The sequence below is a fragment of the Camelus ferus genome, chromosome 3 (assembly GCF_009834535.1).
Source record: "Camelus ferus isolate YT-003-E chromosome 3, BCGSAC_Cfer_1.0, whole genome shotgun sequence".
NCBI lineage: Eukaryota > Metazoa > Chordata > Mammalia > Artiodactyla > Camelidae > Camelus > Camelus ferus.
This window is the reverse complement of record NC_045698.1, coordinates 47,393,329-47,411,937: the sequence shown is the minus strand read 5'-3', so window position 1 is coordinate 47,411,937 and position 18,609 is coordinate 47,393,329. Positions and strand designations below refer to the sequence as shown.

The window sequence follows — 18,609 nt, the reverse complement described above, 5'->3', positions numbered from 1 at the left end:
TGGAACTAAGGAGGTAATAACAGTTGTACGGGGGATGACTGTTGAGTCTTGCTGCTGACAGGAGCAGAGCCTAGGAGAAGTAGCCAGAGGGAGATAGGAGGTCAAAGGAAGTCTTTGTCTTTTTTGATTTTTGTTTCTTTAATAAAGTTCGTCCTTTGTGGGGGAAAAAAATAGGAGGCAGGATATATGGACACAGATGCTGGTAGCCTGGTAGACCTGATGGTAGGAGGACAAAGTTCTCTTGATTGCTTCTGTTTTATATTCAAGGAAGTAAGACACAAAATCATGAGCTGAGAGCAAGAGTGAGGAGAGAAGGGGACAGAGCACACATGTTACAAGTTTGAGAGGCAGTGAGAAGGTGTAAAATAATTACTTTGGAGTGTATGTTTTCTATTATTCCAGACCTTTTGAGACTCTGAGATAACAGTGTAATCTCAGGAATACCAAATATTCGTGTGAATGTTCTGGTAAAGGGAACCAGAATAAGACTAGTTCAGGCTGAAAGTCATTAATTATAGCCAGGATGCCTTGCCTCTCTGATTTGTTCAGGGAATGTATAAAATTCATTTAATAAGTTCCAACTGAAAATTTTTTTAAATAGCTAATATATGTACCTGGTTCAAAATGCAAAAGGAATAAATGTGTAAGCAATGAAGAGTTTCCTTTTCTTGGCCCCCTACTACCTAATTTCTTTCCCTCAAGTCTGTCAATAATAGCACTTTCTTGTGTTTCTTTCCAGAGATATTTTATTGATCCACTTTTTAAAAGCTAAATATATACTAAGATTTTTTAAAATTATCCTTTCTCCAATTAAGTAAATACTTTAAAAAATTACACTGATATTTCTCTTTCCTCTTTAATTTATATGAAAATAATTCTAGAAAGAGCATCTGTTTTAAAGTTGACTTTGCAGTGTTGACAGCCATCTGGTAGGAGTTGTATCTGTTAGATTTTTTTTCTTAAAGATGTATGGTTAACAAGGTTCTTTTTTCTTTTGTCTTCACAGCTGATCTAGCATCTTTAATGGATAAAACATATGAGAGAAAGCTGCCTGTTAGTTCTTTAACAATATCACGGGTAAGAAAACTTAAGTAGATACATATTTTCAAAGAGGAAGGAGGAAGAAAGCAAGAAAGGCTCATTATATAGACTATATATAAATCAATAAAGACTGTCTTTCATAGGAAATATTTTTCCAGAACATGGTATGTTTTTGTAGTTGCTAATATATGTTTTTTGATGAAGTAGCAAATTTCTGTGACTGAAATAAGCGGTAATAAATTTACCAGACTGTTGTGTATCTGATTTATTTTAATTTTTCCAGCATATGATATTCTACTATATGATACATAATTTTTTTAAGTTGGTATACCCTTCAAAGTGATAGTATTCCCTTGTTAATATTGGAAGCAATTTTGACAGTTGAGACAGTTTATAAAAGAGTAGATATTGATGTTAATGTTGAACTCTGCATAGCAATGGATGGGGGAATAATATGAGGCTAGGACTTAGGAATAGGAATTGATTGTAACCATCACTGATCACCTTCTATACCAGCTACTGTACTAGTTTCTTAACATTGATTATCTTGCACTTCCCATAGCAGCCATGCCAGATACGCATTATTAACTCTGTTTTGCATGTAAGATCCAGAATGTTGACGACTTCCCCACTTGGAGAAATTGGACTTCAAACCCAGATTGTTGAAGTTCTTTTCTGTTGCCTCCCTCAAATGGATCTGATCTTGTCTTCATGAATTTGATTTGTGACATTGGGCAACTGGGCCCCCCTCAGTTTCCTCATATTCATTGTGGAGACAATAGTATCTTCCTCACAGGGCTGATGGGATGCTAAATTGAGATCTTAGTTGTGAAAGCTCTTTGTAGAAATCAATGGCACCATAAAATTCAGGGTATTGTTAGATCTAGAAGAGGGAAAAAATAAACCGTCATTCTTTTTGGTCTGAGTCCTTTCTTTCTACTCCTTGATAGTAGGGAAACCATTTAGCTAGGTCAAAACCTGAATTGTATAGGCTTAGAATTTTCATATTGGAGGGGAGCTGAAAGACCACTGGTTCATCCCTTACACGATGGCTGAAATCTCTTTGTGCCCTAGTACCTGGTGTCAGTTGAGGCAGCACTTTAGAGTTTAAAGAGCTTTCCCGTACCTTTTCTTATGGAGCCTCATACCCTTCAGTGCAGGTGCCTTTATTCTATTTATGCACCTGAAGCAACTATTCCAGAGAGGCTGTACCATCTGTTTATGCCACACAGCAAACCATCAGGAAGAGCTAGTTCTCAACTTCAAGTCCTGTGTTTGAACTGTATTTTATCTGCCTCTTAAAGAGATTTCTAAATCAAATCTGTAAATCCTAAAAAAGGGGGGGAAATTTGTAAGTCCCCCCCTCTTTACTCTCATCTCTTTCTTCACAAGATTTTAACTGTTAACTATGTGCATTCTCTCCTACTTCATCCCTTTCTCCTCTGAGTCTCTATTTTGGAGTAGATTCATCCTTAGAAGAGTCTTTCCTGTTTGTTCCTATGATTTAGAGTTAAGGAACACACTCAGGGATTTTGTGGTTCAAAGGGAGACTTTGTTGGTAGAAGAATCACAGGTGTACTGGTCCATAGTAGAACCGAATCAGAGTAGGAAAAATGGTAATGAGACTTCTCTAAATTTAGATTTTCCTCTCCTTGGGCCACATGTTTTCAGCCATTAGAAGCTTCATCCTTTCAGTTGTATGCTCCCATGTATTTGGAGCTTGGAACACAGAAAATATCAGTGTCTAAAGATAAAGGGAAATAGTGGTGACTAATTATGTACTAAGACTAGCTCTCTCTGGTTCTGAGCAAGGTTCACGTTTAGTTTTCAGACAGTTCTAACCAAATTTGTTCTACACATAGGAAAAGAAGCTATTCTATGTTCTTTGTTTACACTAGGATAAGGGGGTTTCAAGGATGGAGCCATTAATGTGAACGCCATTCCAATAAAATGAGTGTTTTGTTTTTAAGGTCAAACTGTGAATTAGGCTCAGTATATGGCATAATCTGTATTCATCCAAAGATTTTTCTTTCTATCTTTTAGTTTGTGGACAACATTTCATCTCGAGAAGAGATAGACCATGCAGAATATTACCTTTACAAGTAAGTTTTCCATTTCATTTGACAATATATTCTCTTGTTTCATATCCGTTTTTAACATGAAAGGTGATATGTACTGTATATAATGTTCAACGCCTTGCTTTTTAAGTTTCTGCTTTGGAGATCTTTCCATATCCGTGTATAGAGAACTTCTTCATTTTCTATAACTTTACCATATTGCATACTGTGAATATATTTTTAAACCAGTTCCCTATGGTATGGCCTTTAGGTTGTTTGTGCTCTCTTTTTGTATGATGTACAATGCAGTTGTTAATAACCTTGTACATAGATCATTTTGCACCTAGTTCTCATAAGTGTGTACATCTTTAATTGCAGCTGCTGTTGCCAAATTGCTTTCTATTGAGGTTTCACCAATTTACCTTCTTACCGGCAGGGTACGAGAGAGGCCTGTCTCTACAGCTTGACCAGAAGTATTTTCACACTTTTGGATTTTTGTTTGTCTAATGGGTGAAAAATTCTATATATATTTATCTCGTCTCTTCCTTTTTTATTAGCTGGAAATATACTCTTTAAGCACTGTTTAGCACCTATTTTCAGTTAACACTGCATTTTAAAACTTATTCTTCATTACCACATTTACTTCATTCTTTCTCACAACCGGGAACAATCCCTCTGAACTATAGATACAGTCACCCCTGTGTACGAAGGAGCATGTTCATTACAGCATTGTCTATAGCAGCAAAAACTGAAATAACCTAAAGCTTATTAAATAAAGGACTTATCAAATAAATCATGATTTATTCTCATAGTTGATTTTTCATCTATCAAGTATCTATCAAAATGATACCTTGCAACTTTTTATTGTGCTTCCTTATTGTGATTTTAAAAATCTGATTTATGATTTGTTCCAATTCCTAGTCTGCAAAAAGAGATTCAGATTGAAATGTTAAGTGTTTCCAGTAAGCATTGCATAGAATTTCCCATTTGATCTTACTTTGTTTTGATCAAGAGAGTATTCAGTTATTTCCATCTTTATGTTAGTGAAAACTTACCCAATTTTCTTTTATGTGACTTTGCTAATTAGTAATGACGCTTCTTTTCTTTCTGAATTGGGTAGATTCTACCATCATTGTGGTGATTTCTGTTTAAATATAAATCTCTACTACTATAACTATAGTTAATCTAATCTACTCTATAACTACTAGTTAAACTAATCTACTTGAGCATCTGCTGTTAAATCAGGTGCACATCTTAAAAATCTTTTATTTTAAATCTAATATTGCCTTTAACAGTGTCCTAAGTTTAAGTTCTAGGTCCTGAAATTATAATTGCAAGTTCCCTCCTGCCCTTCCTTAAGATAAACATAAATGGATCCCTTGATGAGAGCAAGCCTTGCCTTCCTTTCGTGGTTCTTTGGCACTGCAGGCCTCCTCTGGTAGTTACTTTTGCCTATGGTGAAAGATGTATTTGGGCTGGCACCTGCCCAGTTCTCATTCTTTTGCTTTGTTTGTGACAAAAATGCAGAAAATAGTTCCAATTTATAAATAGAAACTATTTTTTAGAATTCCATCCTGTAGGACACAGTGCTATAGTCTTAGAAGAAATACGTCCCAAATCTGCATGTACCTCTAGCGTATAATTGATTTCAACAATTCAACATTCAGCACGTACTTACTAAGCACATACTGTGTGCCTAGGCTTTGTTCAAGTTGTGGGCATATAGTGATGAGTAAGTTAGACACTGTCCCTGTCTTCATACATTAAAGTTTAACTGAGAAATTTAAGTACTACCTAAAGACCTTCCGTGTCCAGTTTTGTGAGACTTGGAGTCTTACTGAAAGTTTCATAAAATCTCTACTTCCTGTTTTTATATAGCTCATATAGAAGACTCTTGGCCATCTTAAGTCTGAGCCATTGTTTAATCTGATATTTCATTCTTTACTGGTGTTCTAGTCATGGCTTATCACTCTTTATTTGTATTCTTTCTCCTCCCTTCCATTACCAAGAAAATTAGCTTTTTCTCAGCTTTTTTTTTTTTTTTAAAGAAAGAAACTTTTCTATGACCTCATGAGATTCCTGTTGTGTGTGTGTGAGACTAGGTACAATGCCGTAAAGCCGCATCAGGTATAGATAGTGGAGGTTGGCCAGTGTTCACTCATCAGCCAGGTATCAACTCCTGCTTTCCGACCTTAGAGGACAAGGAAAACATATTTTTTGCTTGTAATTTTTTTTACAAACATATTTTTGTAACCTGAAATTTTGCCTCAGCAAAATTACAAGTTACAGTTATGAACTCTTGGGATTTCTCTCCATTAATTGAAATCAGAAATGTTAATAATCCTGAGGACACCAAGGGCATGCGGGGTTTCCACCAGTTAAGTCTTCAGCATGCGTGGTTGCAATGCCTAACATTTCTATGTGGGATGACTCTAGATAGCTCAGAGTAAACTTAGAATTACAGGTCAAGGTTGCAGAAATACAGGAGCAATTTCTTAATCCTACAGCTAACAGCTTCTTGCTGGCCTGCCTTGAGGATTTAGGGTTGAGGATTTATTCCCTAAGCGTGACCGTCTTTGAGGGGAAGGCCCACGACAGGACTTTTGGCTGCCACCACTGTTGCTGGCACAAATCTTCCCCTGCCTCAGCTTGTAGAGACCAGACCTAGCAAGCGGAGCTTAACTGCCGCATCCTCTCATTTTGTAGTGATCAAATTTCCCCAGTGGTTATGTAAAGGCCATTAGAGCCAGAGAAGTTTGGAAGCCTGCAGTGATCAGTGAAGAGCTGATTGGGCATCTGCCATTGAATCAGGTGCACAAATAAACAGTTCCAAGCCCCGGCGGTTCAGGCAGCTTCCGGCACATGCCAGCTTGTTACCATGCTGTCCTCCCAGGAGAGAATTCCAGCCTTTAACTCTCCTGAAGTACATAGGGGCATCAATGTTAAAGAGTCCCAGGGATCTTTTTAGGAGAGTTAGAGACGCTGCTGTTCACATAGCAGGAGGGAGGACAGATATCCAGCCGCTCCTGTTCAGACTGTGGGCTGTTCTCCGGGGGGTTAAAAACCTTGTGATCAGTCTCCACCCTGCCACTTAAAATTAAAAAATGGGAGCACCGAGGAAAGGGAAATGATACTTTAAACAAAGATACCGTGAGCTAAAGATGATTAAGGCAGCCAATACCAGAAACTATATAGGTTGTCAATAAAATTTTTTAAGAAACTTGATTATACTCCACAACAAACCAAGAGTAAAAGTGATTAGAACAGTCAAGAGTCTAAATGGAATAACCAGAATATGAAAGCTAAGAAAGAAGAAAACAAAGCCTGCTAAGAACTGTTGGACAGTAACAAATTAAAACACGATTAAAATAAGAGAATAAAAAAGTAAGAAATAAAATTAAAAATGAAACGAGAAGAGGGCTGCAAGCTAGGAGCTTCCCGAGTGTGTGCAGATGCGGCTGGGAGGGTAGGGAAGCAGGCACCGGCCCGCTCCCACCGAGGCTCTCCGCAGGCTCAGAGTAGTTCTCTCTCTCAGCGATTTGCAAACTGTCTTCCCAGAAGCCCTTGGGCTGGTTCCTCACAGAGGCCTCCGGGGTGCGGGTTGAGTAGGGTACACTGTGAGGGAGGGGCCAGGCAGTGCTGCCACCAGCCCTCTGCTTCTGCTCCAACCAGAAAAGCCATGCCTCCAGCTGCTTCATGTATCAGGTCTAAGGAGAGAATGCAGGAGGGTCTGTGAACTTAGATGAGAATAAAATTACATTTTTATTTTCAGTAACCTCTCAATAATACTCAACTTTGCCTTCAATTATGAATATAGGCAACAGATCACAGTATTAGCAACATCAGTGTCTTTCTCACCAATAAAAATCATTGATTTTTATATATCTCATTACATTTGTTGCAGATATCTTGACATATTATGCTTATCACTGCATAGAAATTGCATTTATAATTAAACTACTGCTAGCTAGTGTTATTTCCTGCGTTGAAGAAACATGTGTTACCACATCTCCAGGATTTTTTTTTAATGTTTTGATCATTCTGTTTCTCTATAATTGGTTTCCTTTTTAACCCTGTGCATTTAAAACATTGGAGAAGGCTTCATCAGACTACGTGAGAGATCATCCCACAAAAAAATGTTACGAACCTCACTGTGAAATCATGTTTGAAAAAGACCTTTTGCTTAGGTTTATTCCTGCTTCTTCCCCTAGGCATTTTAAAGTTTTCTAGTTCTTTTTTTTTTTTTTTCTTACTAAGAAGGCATTCTTGTTTTAGGTTAGACCTTATAGAGTAAGACAAACATATGGCTGATATGTGTTCCGTTATCCAAATGAAAACTTAGGTACAGCTCGTCTATTGTTACCTCACTGGAGCAGGAAGAGTGTGGTGAAAAGTGAGATTTGGACAGGCCCTGAGGTGCTGTCTGTCAGGAAACCAGTGCTTGGATGGAGTTGGGCAGGAGCACTTCTGCTCCATTTTGGTGTCATCACTCCCAGCCCCACCCCACCCCAACCCACCCTCGGGCTGGCGAGGGGAGAAGCCCCCGCACTGTAGCAGCAGAGGTTTTGTTGCTGGGAGGAGAAAGCTAAGAGAACAGCACAGCTGACGGCAGCTCAGAGAAAGGGATGCTCCGTGATTGGTGAGCATGGAAAGTTGACTGCTGACTTACGCTTTACCTTTGTTAAAAGGAGGCTTGTATGTCCCATGTTAGTTTTAAAAAGAATTGGGCAAACTAGTTTTTGTCCTTGGGCATAGGATTAATTTCTGCTTCCTACCCATATGCCCTTTCGCTGACATTTGAAGAAAAAAGGTTTCCTACCTTTGTTTTACTATAAACTTACAGTCTGATTTGCATCTTTATTTTACTCATGCAAAGACTAAGGCATGGAGATTCACTGAGTGCACCCCACATAGAGGGTGTGATGTAAGCCACTGTCTGTCCTGGGCTGAGAAGGGAAACCAGGAGGATAAAATGTGAACAGTGGGACAGTGCTAGAAAAACCAAGGCAGTGCTTTCCCAGTGCAAGATGGTTATCGATAAGGATTTCAAATGGGGCTATAATTTATTCTTAAGAAAAGTAAGGCAGAAGGGGTTCCCTGGAGACCAGAGTATAGAACATGGTAAAGCAGAAGAAAATTTAAATTAAAGGGATAAGAGGAAATCCCTTACATTTCTTGTAATCTGGGAGTTGTTGCTTTTCGTTTCCTAAGAGCCATGGTCTTAGCTTTTTCTCCGCAAGAGATCTCCTTTTGGAATCTGTCAGCTTTAGAACAATCTTATCCGATAGTGAGCTTATCTAGAATTTTCCTTTATCATTTTCTGGAGAGCATCTGTTTCCTGGGCCACCTGGTCAGTAGTTTTGAGCTCAGGACTCTGCAGGTTGATGTGTGCTGTCCACATGCAGACAAGCCAGCCCTGTGGCAGGCTGTTTCCCTTTCAGGAGTTAAGTCTGCATATCATCAGAGAAATGTGGCACCAGTAAAGCTGTTATTTTCATGGTTTAAAATAAGCTTTAACAGTGGCTATATTGGTATTTGATTACTGCATTAATAGAATGCAAACTCATGCCATAAAAATTCCTTCTTTCTGCATGGTATACTCCTCTTCACCGAGGATGTTTGCAAATCGCATTTTTAAAGGCTTATTTAGACTTCCAAATCATTTTGGCACCGTGGCAGTTTAGAGATGCATGAAATTAAACTTGTTCCTTTTGCTATCACCGGTAATAATCAAAACTGGTAATTTAATCTGCAACATAAATGGTCATTTTTGAAGGAAAAGATGTAGAAATTTATAAAATATATAAAACATTCTCCCTATTTTAAGAATGCATATTTTTTAAAAGTATCCTTTTGATTTTTAGCAAAAATGTAGGGAATGCTGAATTAATTGTCTTACAGTAAGATAAGACATTGCAGAGCTCCATGGGAAGGTGTGTTTTTCTTAGAATACAGCTCCCTGCATTGTTGTGGAGAGTGGCGTGCCACCCAGTAACGAGAGGAAGTCGAGGTTACATGGCAGGCCGTGTGCTGCCAACACATTCGTCCATGCTGTACCTTGGCCTCAGGCATCTTTCATCCGTGGCTGAACTGACCTGGCAGATACCAGGCGTCCCTGGTTGGAGACGGATGGTGGGTCAGGAACAGCTGGGGTGAGGCAGATGGCAGCCTGCACGTCTCCAGGTCCTTGGTTGGCAGCCAGCCTTAAAAAGGAAGGACCAAAATAGCTTCATTTTTCAATAAGCACAAATATCCCCATGGTTCCTCAAAGGTGAGTGCATCCCAGGCCTCTGTTGTAAGAATCCATTTCTGCCTGTAGGAAGAGGGCAAGGTGAGAGTTTATTAGGATGAGCACTGTTCATGAGTTTAAGCTGTAGTGATTTATCTTTGAGGACAGAGATCATTTGTGTTTTACAGCACTAAAAGGGAATTAAAATTTTTTCTGTTAGCATACTGCCTGTTCTCATTATGTTTGAACATTATTAAGGAAAGAGTAAAGAGCCCAAGGGACGATAAATGAGTCATAGAGCCTTTTTTAGAAACATCTTCATACTTGAATATTGTCAAGTGCTTTATTTAGTTCTTACTTTCTGATCCCACAGACCTGGGAGAGAGTTATTGTCAGTGGCTCTGCATGAGAGGATAGCAGATTGTCAGGAACAGCACCCACGCCTTGCCAAAGACCCAAGGAGCTTTGTGAAGAGAGTTAGGATGAGAACCCTGTGCCTCCACTCCTTCTGACTTTGCACTTCTCTTTCCACTGGTCTTGTTATTTCAGCCTGGAGCCTGGTCAGAGGAGGAGGATAGGGATAACCTTAAAGCGTGTTTTCTGGTCTTTGGTTCCGACATTCTACCCAACTTGCCCAGTGTCTTCACACTTTAGATGGTTACTGTCTTACCCCTCTGGTGTAATGACTGGGTCCCCTGGAGGCTCTTATCCTAGGCGTCCAAAGCAGTCCATGCTGTTATAAACATCTATGTTAAAGTCTTTGTAGAGACATATGCTTTCATTTCTTTGGAGTAAATATCACAGAGTGAAATGGCTGGAGCCTGTGGTAGGTATGTATTTTCCAAAGTGATCATAACCATTTTATATTCCCAACAGCAGTTCTAGTTCCTCCATATTTTTGCCAGCAGAGTTAGCCATGCTCATAATGGTATCTCACTCTCAGTGCGGTTTTAATTTGTATTCTCCTAATGACTAGTGACGTTGAGCATCTTTTCATGTGTTTATCTGTCATCCATGTCACTCCTTGGTGAAGTATCTGATCAAATCTTTTGCCCTTTTTTTCTTTTATTGAGTTGTTTGTTTTCTTATTACTGAGTTTTGAGAACTTTTTTCTTGTAGTTTTGTTTGTCTTTTTACTCATTTAACAGGATTTTTCAAAGAGCAGGTTTTATTTTTGATGGAAGTCTAATTTGTTAATTTTTTCTTTTATGAATCATGCTTTTGGTGTCAACTAAGAAATCTTTGCTCAACCCAACCCCGCAAAGATTGTTCTCCCATGTTTTAGAAGTTTTTTTTTTTTATAGTTTTAAGTTTCACAGTTAGCTCTGTGATCCATTTTGAGGTTTTTTTTTTTTTAATATGGTAGAGGTAAGGGTCCAAGTTAATTTTTTGACATACTTAGTCATGTCAGCACTGTTTGTTGAAAAGATTCTTCTTTCTGCATTGAACTACTTTTGAATCTTTGTCGAAAATCAGTTGTTTTTATATAAGTGAGTCTATTTCTGAGCTCTTTTTTTCCATTGATCTCTATTCCATTGATGCCAATTCTACACTGTCTTTATGGCTTTAGTTTTATTATACCTTAAAACTAGGTAGTGTAAGTCTTCCAACTTGGTTCTTCTTTTTCTAAAGTGTTTTACCTAGTCTAGATCATTTGCATTCCACATCAATTTTAGAATCACCATGTGTGTCTGCGTATATAGATACACACCTACATGCATACATATTACTAATGTAGAGAAATCAGGAGCAAGAGCAATCCCAGAAATGTGCATTGAATACCTTGTATACATCTAGAAATAGACGATAAGAGGGAAGATTATAAGGAATATGAAGGGAGATTGATTTTGTGAAAGTCCCTAATCATTCTTTTTCCATCGAAGACAAATTTAAACTGCCCTGACAGAATTTCTGATCTCATGTCTGTAAGACAAATGATTCTCAGCTCTGTTTATAAGGGGAAGTTCTTAAGCCAGTAGAAGGTGTAAGAGAAGTTTCCTTTTTGTTTTTTTTTTTTTTTTTTTAGTGAGTTATAGTCATTTTACAATGTGGTGTCAAATTCCAGTGTAGAGCACAGTTTTTCAGTTATACGTGAATATACATATATTCATTGTCTCATTCTTTTTCGCTGTGAGCTACCACAAGATCTTGTATATATTTACCTGTGCTATACAGTATAATCTTGTTCATCTATCCTACATATGCCCCTCAGTGTCTACAAATTTCGAACTCCCAGTCTGTCCCTTCCCACCTCCCCTCCCCCTTAGCAACCACAAGTTTGTATTCTATGTCTATGAGAAGAGAAGTATTTTTTAATTTGCCAGAACTGTATGTTCAAAGGAAGGATATGAATCACTACAGTCAAAAAAGATTATAAATTGGCCGGGGATAACTAGATATGTGAAATAATTCAAAATCAATAGAAATCTAGGATAATAAATAGGTCAGTTGACTATATGTAACAAAGTATGTGTTTCAGAGAAAACATGCTTTGGGCAGGCTGGAAGAGAGGTTGACGTTATTACCAGCAAACATTCATAAAAGAGGCAGAACTTGAGACAGCCCTGAAGACTGGATAAGTAGAAGAAATAAGAACGAGTGTTCAAGATGCAACAAGCAGTATAGGTAGGGTTAATAGGGTGGGCTGAGAACTGACTTTAGGGGTTGATGGGGAACTGCCCTGAGTGAGACTGAGGCCTACTGGGGAGTAGTGGGAAATAATAAGTTAGGCAGATTATCGAGGGAATAGAAAGCTGGCACTGTCATACATACATTGCTAGGAGGCATATAAATTGGCACAACTTCTATAGGGAGAACTTTGGCAATGTCAATCAAAATTATGAGCGCACATAGCTCTAGGAACTCCTGATACACTTGCATACGTGTAAAATAATATCCATTACAAAAATTAATGTCCATTAAGAAAGGTCTGTGTATATTGGTTATTTAAAAACTTTTTCTAAAGATTCACAAGATTGTTAGTCATCAGTAGATTCTTGAAATGTATATCATAATGAAAGTATTTCCGGAAGATTAGTGACAGATTTTGGATTGAAAGAGCTACGTGCTGGCGGGAAATTTATTGTCTCCACTTAAGGTAATAAAAGGCCTGTCCTGTAGTAGTTGACAGTGGAAATGAAGAGAGAAATATTTTGCACATAGGGAAAAATCAATCAATAGAATTAGTGACAGTTGAATGTAAAGATAGAAAACAAAGAGGATCAAAAATGAACTGAAGGTTGAATCTCAGTTAATGAGGAAATGGCTAGTCTGTTTATAGAAGTATTGAGTTGAAAGCAGATTTAGAAGACAGTGAGGGGGTGGGTTTTTCCTTTGCCTTTTCATCGTCCACATACATATTTCTAACTTTGCTGCATCACATCTTATCCCTACTGACCACATTTGGACTGACTGTTGGAGAGGAACTGGCCACAGAACTTTGGAGAAAGAACAGCTGCCAAAATATGCCTACATTAGAGGCTACCTGGTGTCGTCGTGCCAGCTGGGAAATTTTAAATTAGGTGATCTCTGAAGTCCTGCTAACGTTCAGAATCTGAAATTGAGGCCTGGGAAGACTAAGCAACTTCCTTAGAGCCATGTGACAAGTCCAGGCTCTAGCTGTGGATGAAGGCCTGACTTCAGGTCCAGAGGCTCATCAGGTAGACCAGTGTGTCTCTGCTAGTTCTTTCTTCTCAGGCAGTCTAGGTAATAAACCAGGAGGTACCGATTCAGTGAGTACTTAAGTACCTCATAACAAAGTGGTGTGAAATTAATTAAACCCAGAAATAACCTAGCATATACAGAGGTTCAACAGTAAAAAAAAAAAAAAAAACAAAAAGACCTAGAAAACAAACTTATGGATACCAAAGGGGAAGGGTAGAGGGAGGGATAAATTGGGAATTTGAGATTAACAAATATACACTACTATATATAAAATAGATAAACAATAAGGACCTACTGTATAGCATAGGGAACTATATTCAGTATCTTGTAGTAACCTATAATGAGTTAAAGAACCTGAAAAAGAAAAATGTGTATATGTGTATGTATAACTGAATCACTTTGCTATACACCTGAAACATTATGAACCAACTATACTTCAATTAAAAAATAAAAACAGTGAAAAAACATAATCATGGGGGAAAAGGTGCTGAAAAAACCCTGAAAGAATCAGGATGGGAGCGAAGAGTCAAGTGACTTGGATTTTAGGGCCAGTTTGGTTCCCACTTTGATCTCTAACTTGGAACCAGTTAATGAACTTATCTGGACATCAGCTTCCTAGATGAGCAAATGATCCTGGATGCCTCTCAAGGCACCCTGCACATCTGAAATCTATGTCTGTCAGTCTCACTGATACAGGAGCTAGTCTTTATCACCAGGAGCCTCAGACTTTGAATGCATCAGGTTTTGGTCTTTGTTTAGTTTCTTAGCCAGAACTTTATTTATTTAGACAGTGGAATTGAAGTTTCAACTACCTTAACCATGAATATCAAAGGAATGACTATCAGATATAAAATTAAACAACAGAAAGGATAGAGGATCTCTCAGTCTTTTCTGGATTTGGGTGGAAGGCTTCATTTACTATCTTTAGCAAATTTCTTGTTATGAGAAGTAGGGTATTCTCTTTATTTTCTAGGGAACTAATTTTTGTGCTGTATATATCTGACATTTTCCTTTCTGTGAAAGGCCCACAAAACATCTACTTTTGATGCCTTGCATATATACTGGGGTTTTGAAGGAGAGGGCTAAAGTTGATTTATTCCAATAGCTGCAGAATCCTTTGCAGATAAAACCTTAAAATTCCTATAGTTTCCTATAAAAAGATAGATCCCAAGTTGTTTTTTCCACAGTATAGAGTCCTTTGATCCAAAATCTTTTTACTGGTTATATTAATATCTGTGAAGTCATAATCAAGGTACAAGGAATTACAGCTGTAGGGCAGAGAAAAAGCATAACTGAATATATTGTCCTAATTTATTAAACATAGAGACTTCAGTTGGGTTTTGAATGCAAGGAAGTTTTATTTGAAGATAATTAGATCTTTTTAGGAGCTGGTGCATTATTTAAGGTGTATTAATTTTACATCTGTTTAAACAGCTTCAAGAAGAGATTTGTGGGAGCAGAAGTTTCGTTTGATTGCATCATGAGTTTTGAGGACAGTGGCAAATAGATTCCTGAGTATTTCCAGATGCTGTCTCTAGGCAAGAGGACATTTGAGGAGTATTTGATGTGAATTCTCTTTACTGGTCTTGGCTGCTATCATTTCCAGTTATGTTTGTTTGTTTGTTTGTTTTTTACCAGGCAAGAGGTTATGTTTTGAGGTCTGTTCTGTTCTTTTTAAAATGCTGATTTTAAAACAAATGCATCACCAATTTCATAACTAGTGGTGGGCAAGAGTGGGACTTATACCAGGTCTTCCAACTGCAGGCCATTACAGTACCTCAGGACTGTGTTTATTACATACTGACTGTTTCACAGCTCAGTGATGGGTGCTATCAGGAGGGGAAACTCAAATCGGTCATTAGTCTCTATCGATAAAAGTTCAGGCAGAGTTTTGATAGGAAGAGCACTGAAATTATTTGTTAAAATGAGAGCTTTGTGGATCTTGTCCATATAATTTTAATCCTGTATTTGCTAACTTCATAGCAGGTAGTAACAGTTAATGTGTATGGCACACTTACACAGTGCTTTCAGACCCCAGCCAAAATGGACTGCTGTTCTCCAGATGTGCCCTGTACTGTATTCTTTTATCTCTTCAGGGATGCTTACTGAGTTTGTCTTTTGACTAATCAAAAATGTGTGTTTTTTTTTCTTTACTCAAGAAGCAGTATAGTATAGTAGATAAGAGCATGGAACCAATCTGTCTAAATTTGAATACAGCCATCTGTTAGCTGTGTGGTTTAGTTACTTATATTGTCTGTCTCTCAGTTTTCTCATCCATAAAATGGGGATTAAAATAGTGCCTGTAATTTAGGATAATTATGAGACTTAAAGCAATTAACACATTATAGGGTCCTTAGAACAGTCTTGGGATGGAGAAGGTTGGTGTTCAATAAATTGGCTTTAGTATTGGTTACACTGGCTTATAATATCTTGAAGAACAAGGACTGTTTCTTCCCCATACTTCTCTCCTTAGGGAAAATATTTTGACTCCAGTTTAGGTTTCTAAGACTAACAGTCCCCAGCCATCTTCACAGCTCCCACCTGAAGGGCATCAAGACACAAAGATTATCTTGGCTCAAGGATAGGGAGAAATAGATGTTTGTGTACACTAGTAGTTAAACACCCAGATGGAAAGGACACCACAAATTTTGGAAAGCTGTCTGACCTTGAAAAGGAAGGAGATATATATATATACACACACACCCCCTTATTGCTAAGCTGCCAACAGCCAGAAGGGGGCAGCAGAAAGTCACCTGCTTCCCATCTGTGGAGAAAGGGAGAAACCTAAAGAAGGTGATTTCCTATCAGAAACAACCTGTACCAAAACTGATCTCCGATAAGATGTTATTGAATCAGCAATCAAAATGCACATTACTCACAAAAAGAGAAGTCTGTTCTGAGGGGCTGGGAGCGTGACAGGAAAACATTTAAGCAGTTGAAATAGAAACTGAGGGACTGCTTCCAGTGATTTTAGCTCTGATACCTGTAGTGCACAAGAGCAGCTCAGAATGAATAAAGATGCTTAATGTTGTCAGCATTCCCCACTATTTATTTAATTTATTTTTCCCAGCTATAGAAACTAAATAAGAGTTTCTGTTTGTGTAGCCTTTTGTGATATAGAAACAGACTGCTGTGGCCCTGCAGAATAAGTTAGAACGTAAACATTTTTCCAGATTTTAAAAATTATTTTTTGCTTCTGAAAAAAGTAATTACATAGTTTTTAATTTATAAAGGAAAAATCACTTGCAAATTAATGTGTTTCCTGCCAGGCTTTTTACTACATCTTTGCATTTGATTTGTTTAAAACTGTTTAACACTAACTCTCAGATTTCATAAAATTCAATGCAATTCCAACCAAAATCTAAGCAGAATTTTTTGTGGAACCTGAGAAGATGATCTTAAAGTTGAAATGAAAAAGTAAAGGGCCAAAAATAACTAAGACACTTTTAAGAAGACTAGGATAAAATGATTGGTCTACCAGATAGACAACAAAAATTAATAGAAAGCTACAATAAATAGAAATGAGATGTTGGATTAGACTTAGACAAACAGGCTAGTGGAACAGAACAGAACCCAGAAATGTATCTGCACACATGGAAACTTGAGATGTTTTATATAGCAAAGGAGAAAAAATGGATTAATTAATGAATGGTGCTTAGACAGTTGGACAACTGATTATCTCCATGGGAAAAATTAATTTATAGCTCAAAACACAAGTACATACACATTTTTTTTAGATTAAAAACTTAAATGGAAAAAGCAAAGTATAAAGCTTTTATAAAGGAATATAGAATACTAATATTTGTATGACATTGTGAAGGATTTTTTTGAATAAGACAAAAAAACTGATAAAAGATTTATAAATTTGAATGCATTAAAATCTTAATTCTGTATCACAGAAGATTGCATTAACAAATTAAAGGACAAGCCAAAGAGAAAGATTTTCAGTGCATGTAACTAGTGAAGATTAGTATCTAGAATATGTCTATAGATAAGTAAGATAAGAAAATAATCCAACGGAGAAATGAATAGAGGATATGAACCAGCAATTCACAGAATGAAAAATCAGAATGGTCATAAATATGTGAAAAGATGCTCACTCATTAGTCATATTTAAGTTGCAGATTAAAATGCTATGTATTTTCACATTCATCAGATGCAAACATGAAGAGTTTCGACAGTAATAATTGTAGCAGAGTGCAGGAGCAACAGGAACTGATTCACCACTAGTGAGAGTTGAAAGTTGTATAGCACCTTAAAGAGCAGGTTGACAAGATAAAGTAAAAGGATGGGCATGGTCTTCTACAAAGCATTTGACTCCTAGGAATATACCTTAAAGGAACTCTGGCATGCACAAGAACTAAATTAGAATATTCATTGTAGCATTGTCCATGATAGTAAAAATCTGGAGGCAACTTCTATGTTCATCAACAAGGAAATAGAGTGGGATAGACTTGTATAAAGGAATAACATGATTCTCTCAAAAACCTAATGAGTTTTTTTTTAAAGCATGTGAAGAATCATACGTATAATATGATACCACTTAGGTAGTTTGAAAACATGTAAAGCAGTGCCATAGCTTATGTGTGTATATGGATACATGTATAAAGTGTATGAGTATAAAAACATGCTTAAGAATGATTAAGAAAAAAATTCAAGATAGTATTTACCTGTGAAGGAGGACACTGGGGTAGAAATAGGATCAGAAGATGTATAAAGGGGGTCTTCGCCTGTATCTGTAATACTTTGTTTCGTAAAAAAGAAGAAAGTCTGAAGTAAGTGTGACAAGATTTTAGAATTTGATGAAGGTAGGTAGTCAGATACATGAATGCTATATTCTCTATACATTTCTGAATGTTTAAAATACTTCATTCTCTGTTAATCTCTTTTCCCACCATACAGGGGGAAAAAATCTTTTCATATTTGTTAGAATATTTATTTGAAAGATTTGAGGTTAATTCCTTTTTTAATTTCTCCTTGAAAAATCCTGAGGCAGGACTGGCCCTGCTTGGGTCAGACTTCACTTTGGCAAGACAGGGTAGTAGTATGTTTTAGCCAGATAACTACCCCCTTTCTAAGAATAACTGTCTCAGGCCTGATATGGCTCTTTTCTATATACAGCCATTTTAAAATATAAAAACTAATCTTGTTCACAGGTTGTATAAAAAGAGGCTGCGGGTTGGTTGTGGCCCATAGGCCTTAGTTTGCCAACTCTTGAGCTATACTCTCACCCATTTCCCTATTCTTAAGATTTTCAGAGAGAAACATTCTATTGTATCATTTCATCCATCCTTAAACTATTTGTTTTTGAGGGGGAAAAGTAAAGACTAAAAGTAAAGACTTAAACTAACTGCTGAGCTGTCTGATTTTGCACTTGGATCTTGAGAAGAAACAATCAGTTGGATGGCTGTTTTGTATCCAGGATGAGCACAGGTATAATTATCATCAGTCCTGTGACAAATGCAGGATAAAAGCAGGTGGCTGGCATGTGCTCCTTTTCCACAGGTTCCAGAAGATGACCTTGTTAACTGACCCAGCATACATACACGGTTATTATTTGATGCTGATAATTTGACCTTTTATTTAGATATTTCTCTTACGTAACTACTATACAATGAT

General features: G+C 37.4%; 1 protein-coding gene across 4 annotated transcripts in view; it reads left to right on the top strand.

The window, feature by feature from the left end:
- Positions 1-18,609, top strand: part of MRPS27 (mitochondrial ribosomal protein S27) — a 105,467-nt gene that overhangs the window by 14,368 nt on the left and 72,490 nt on the right. For all 4 annotated transcript variants that reach the window (XR_004317510.1, XM_032473941.1, XM_032473929.1 and 1 more), the window contains exons 3-4: positions 1,007-1,077; positions 3,085-3,143. Coding sequence is in view for 3 of the 4 variants with exons in the window: in XM_032473941.1 (XP_032329832.1) it covers positions 1,007-1,077; positions 3,085-3,143 (130 nt within the window). In the remaining variant the exon portion in view is untranslated. The remainder of the gene's footprint in view (positions 1-1,006; positions 1,078-3,084; positions 3,144-18,609) is intronic.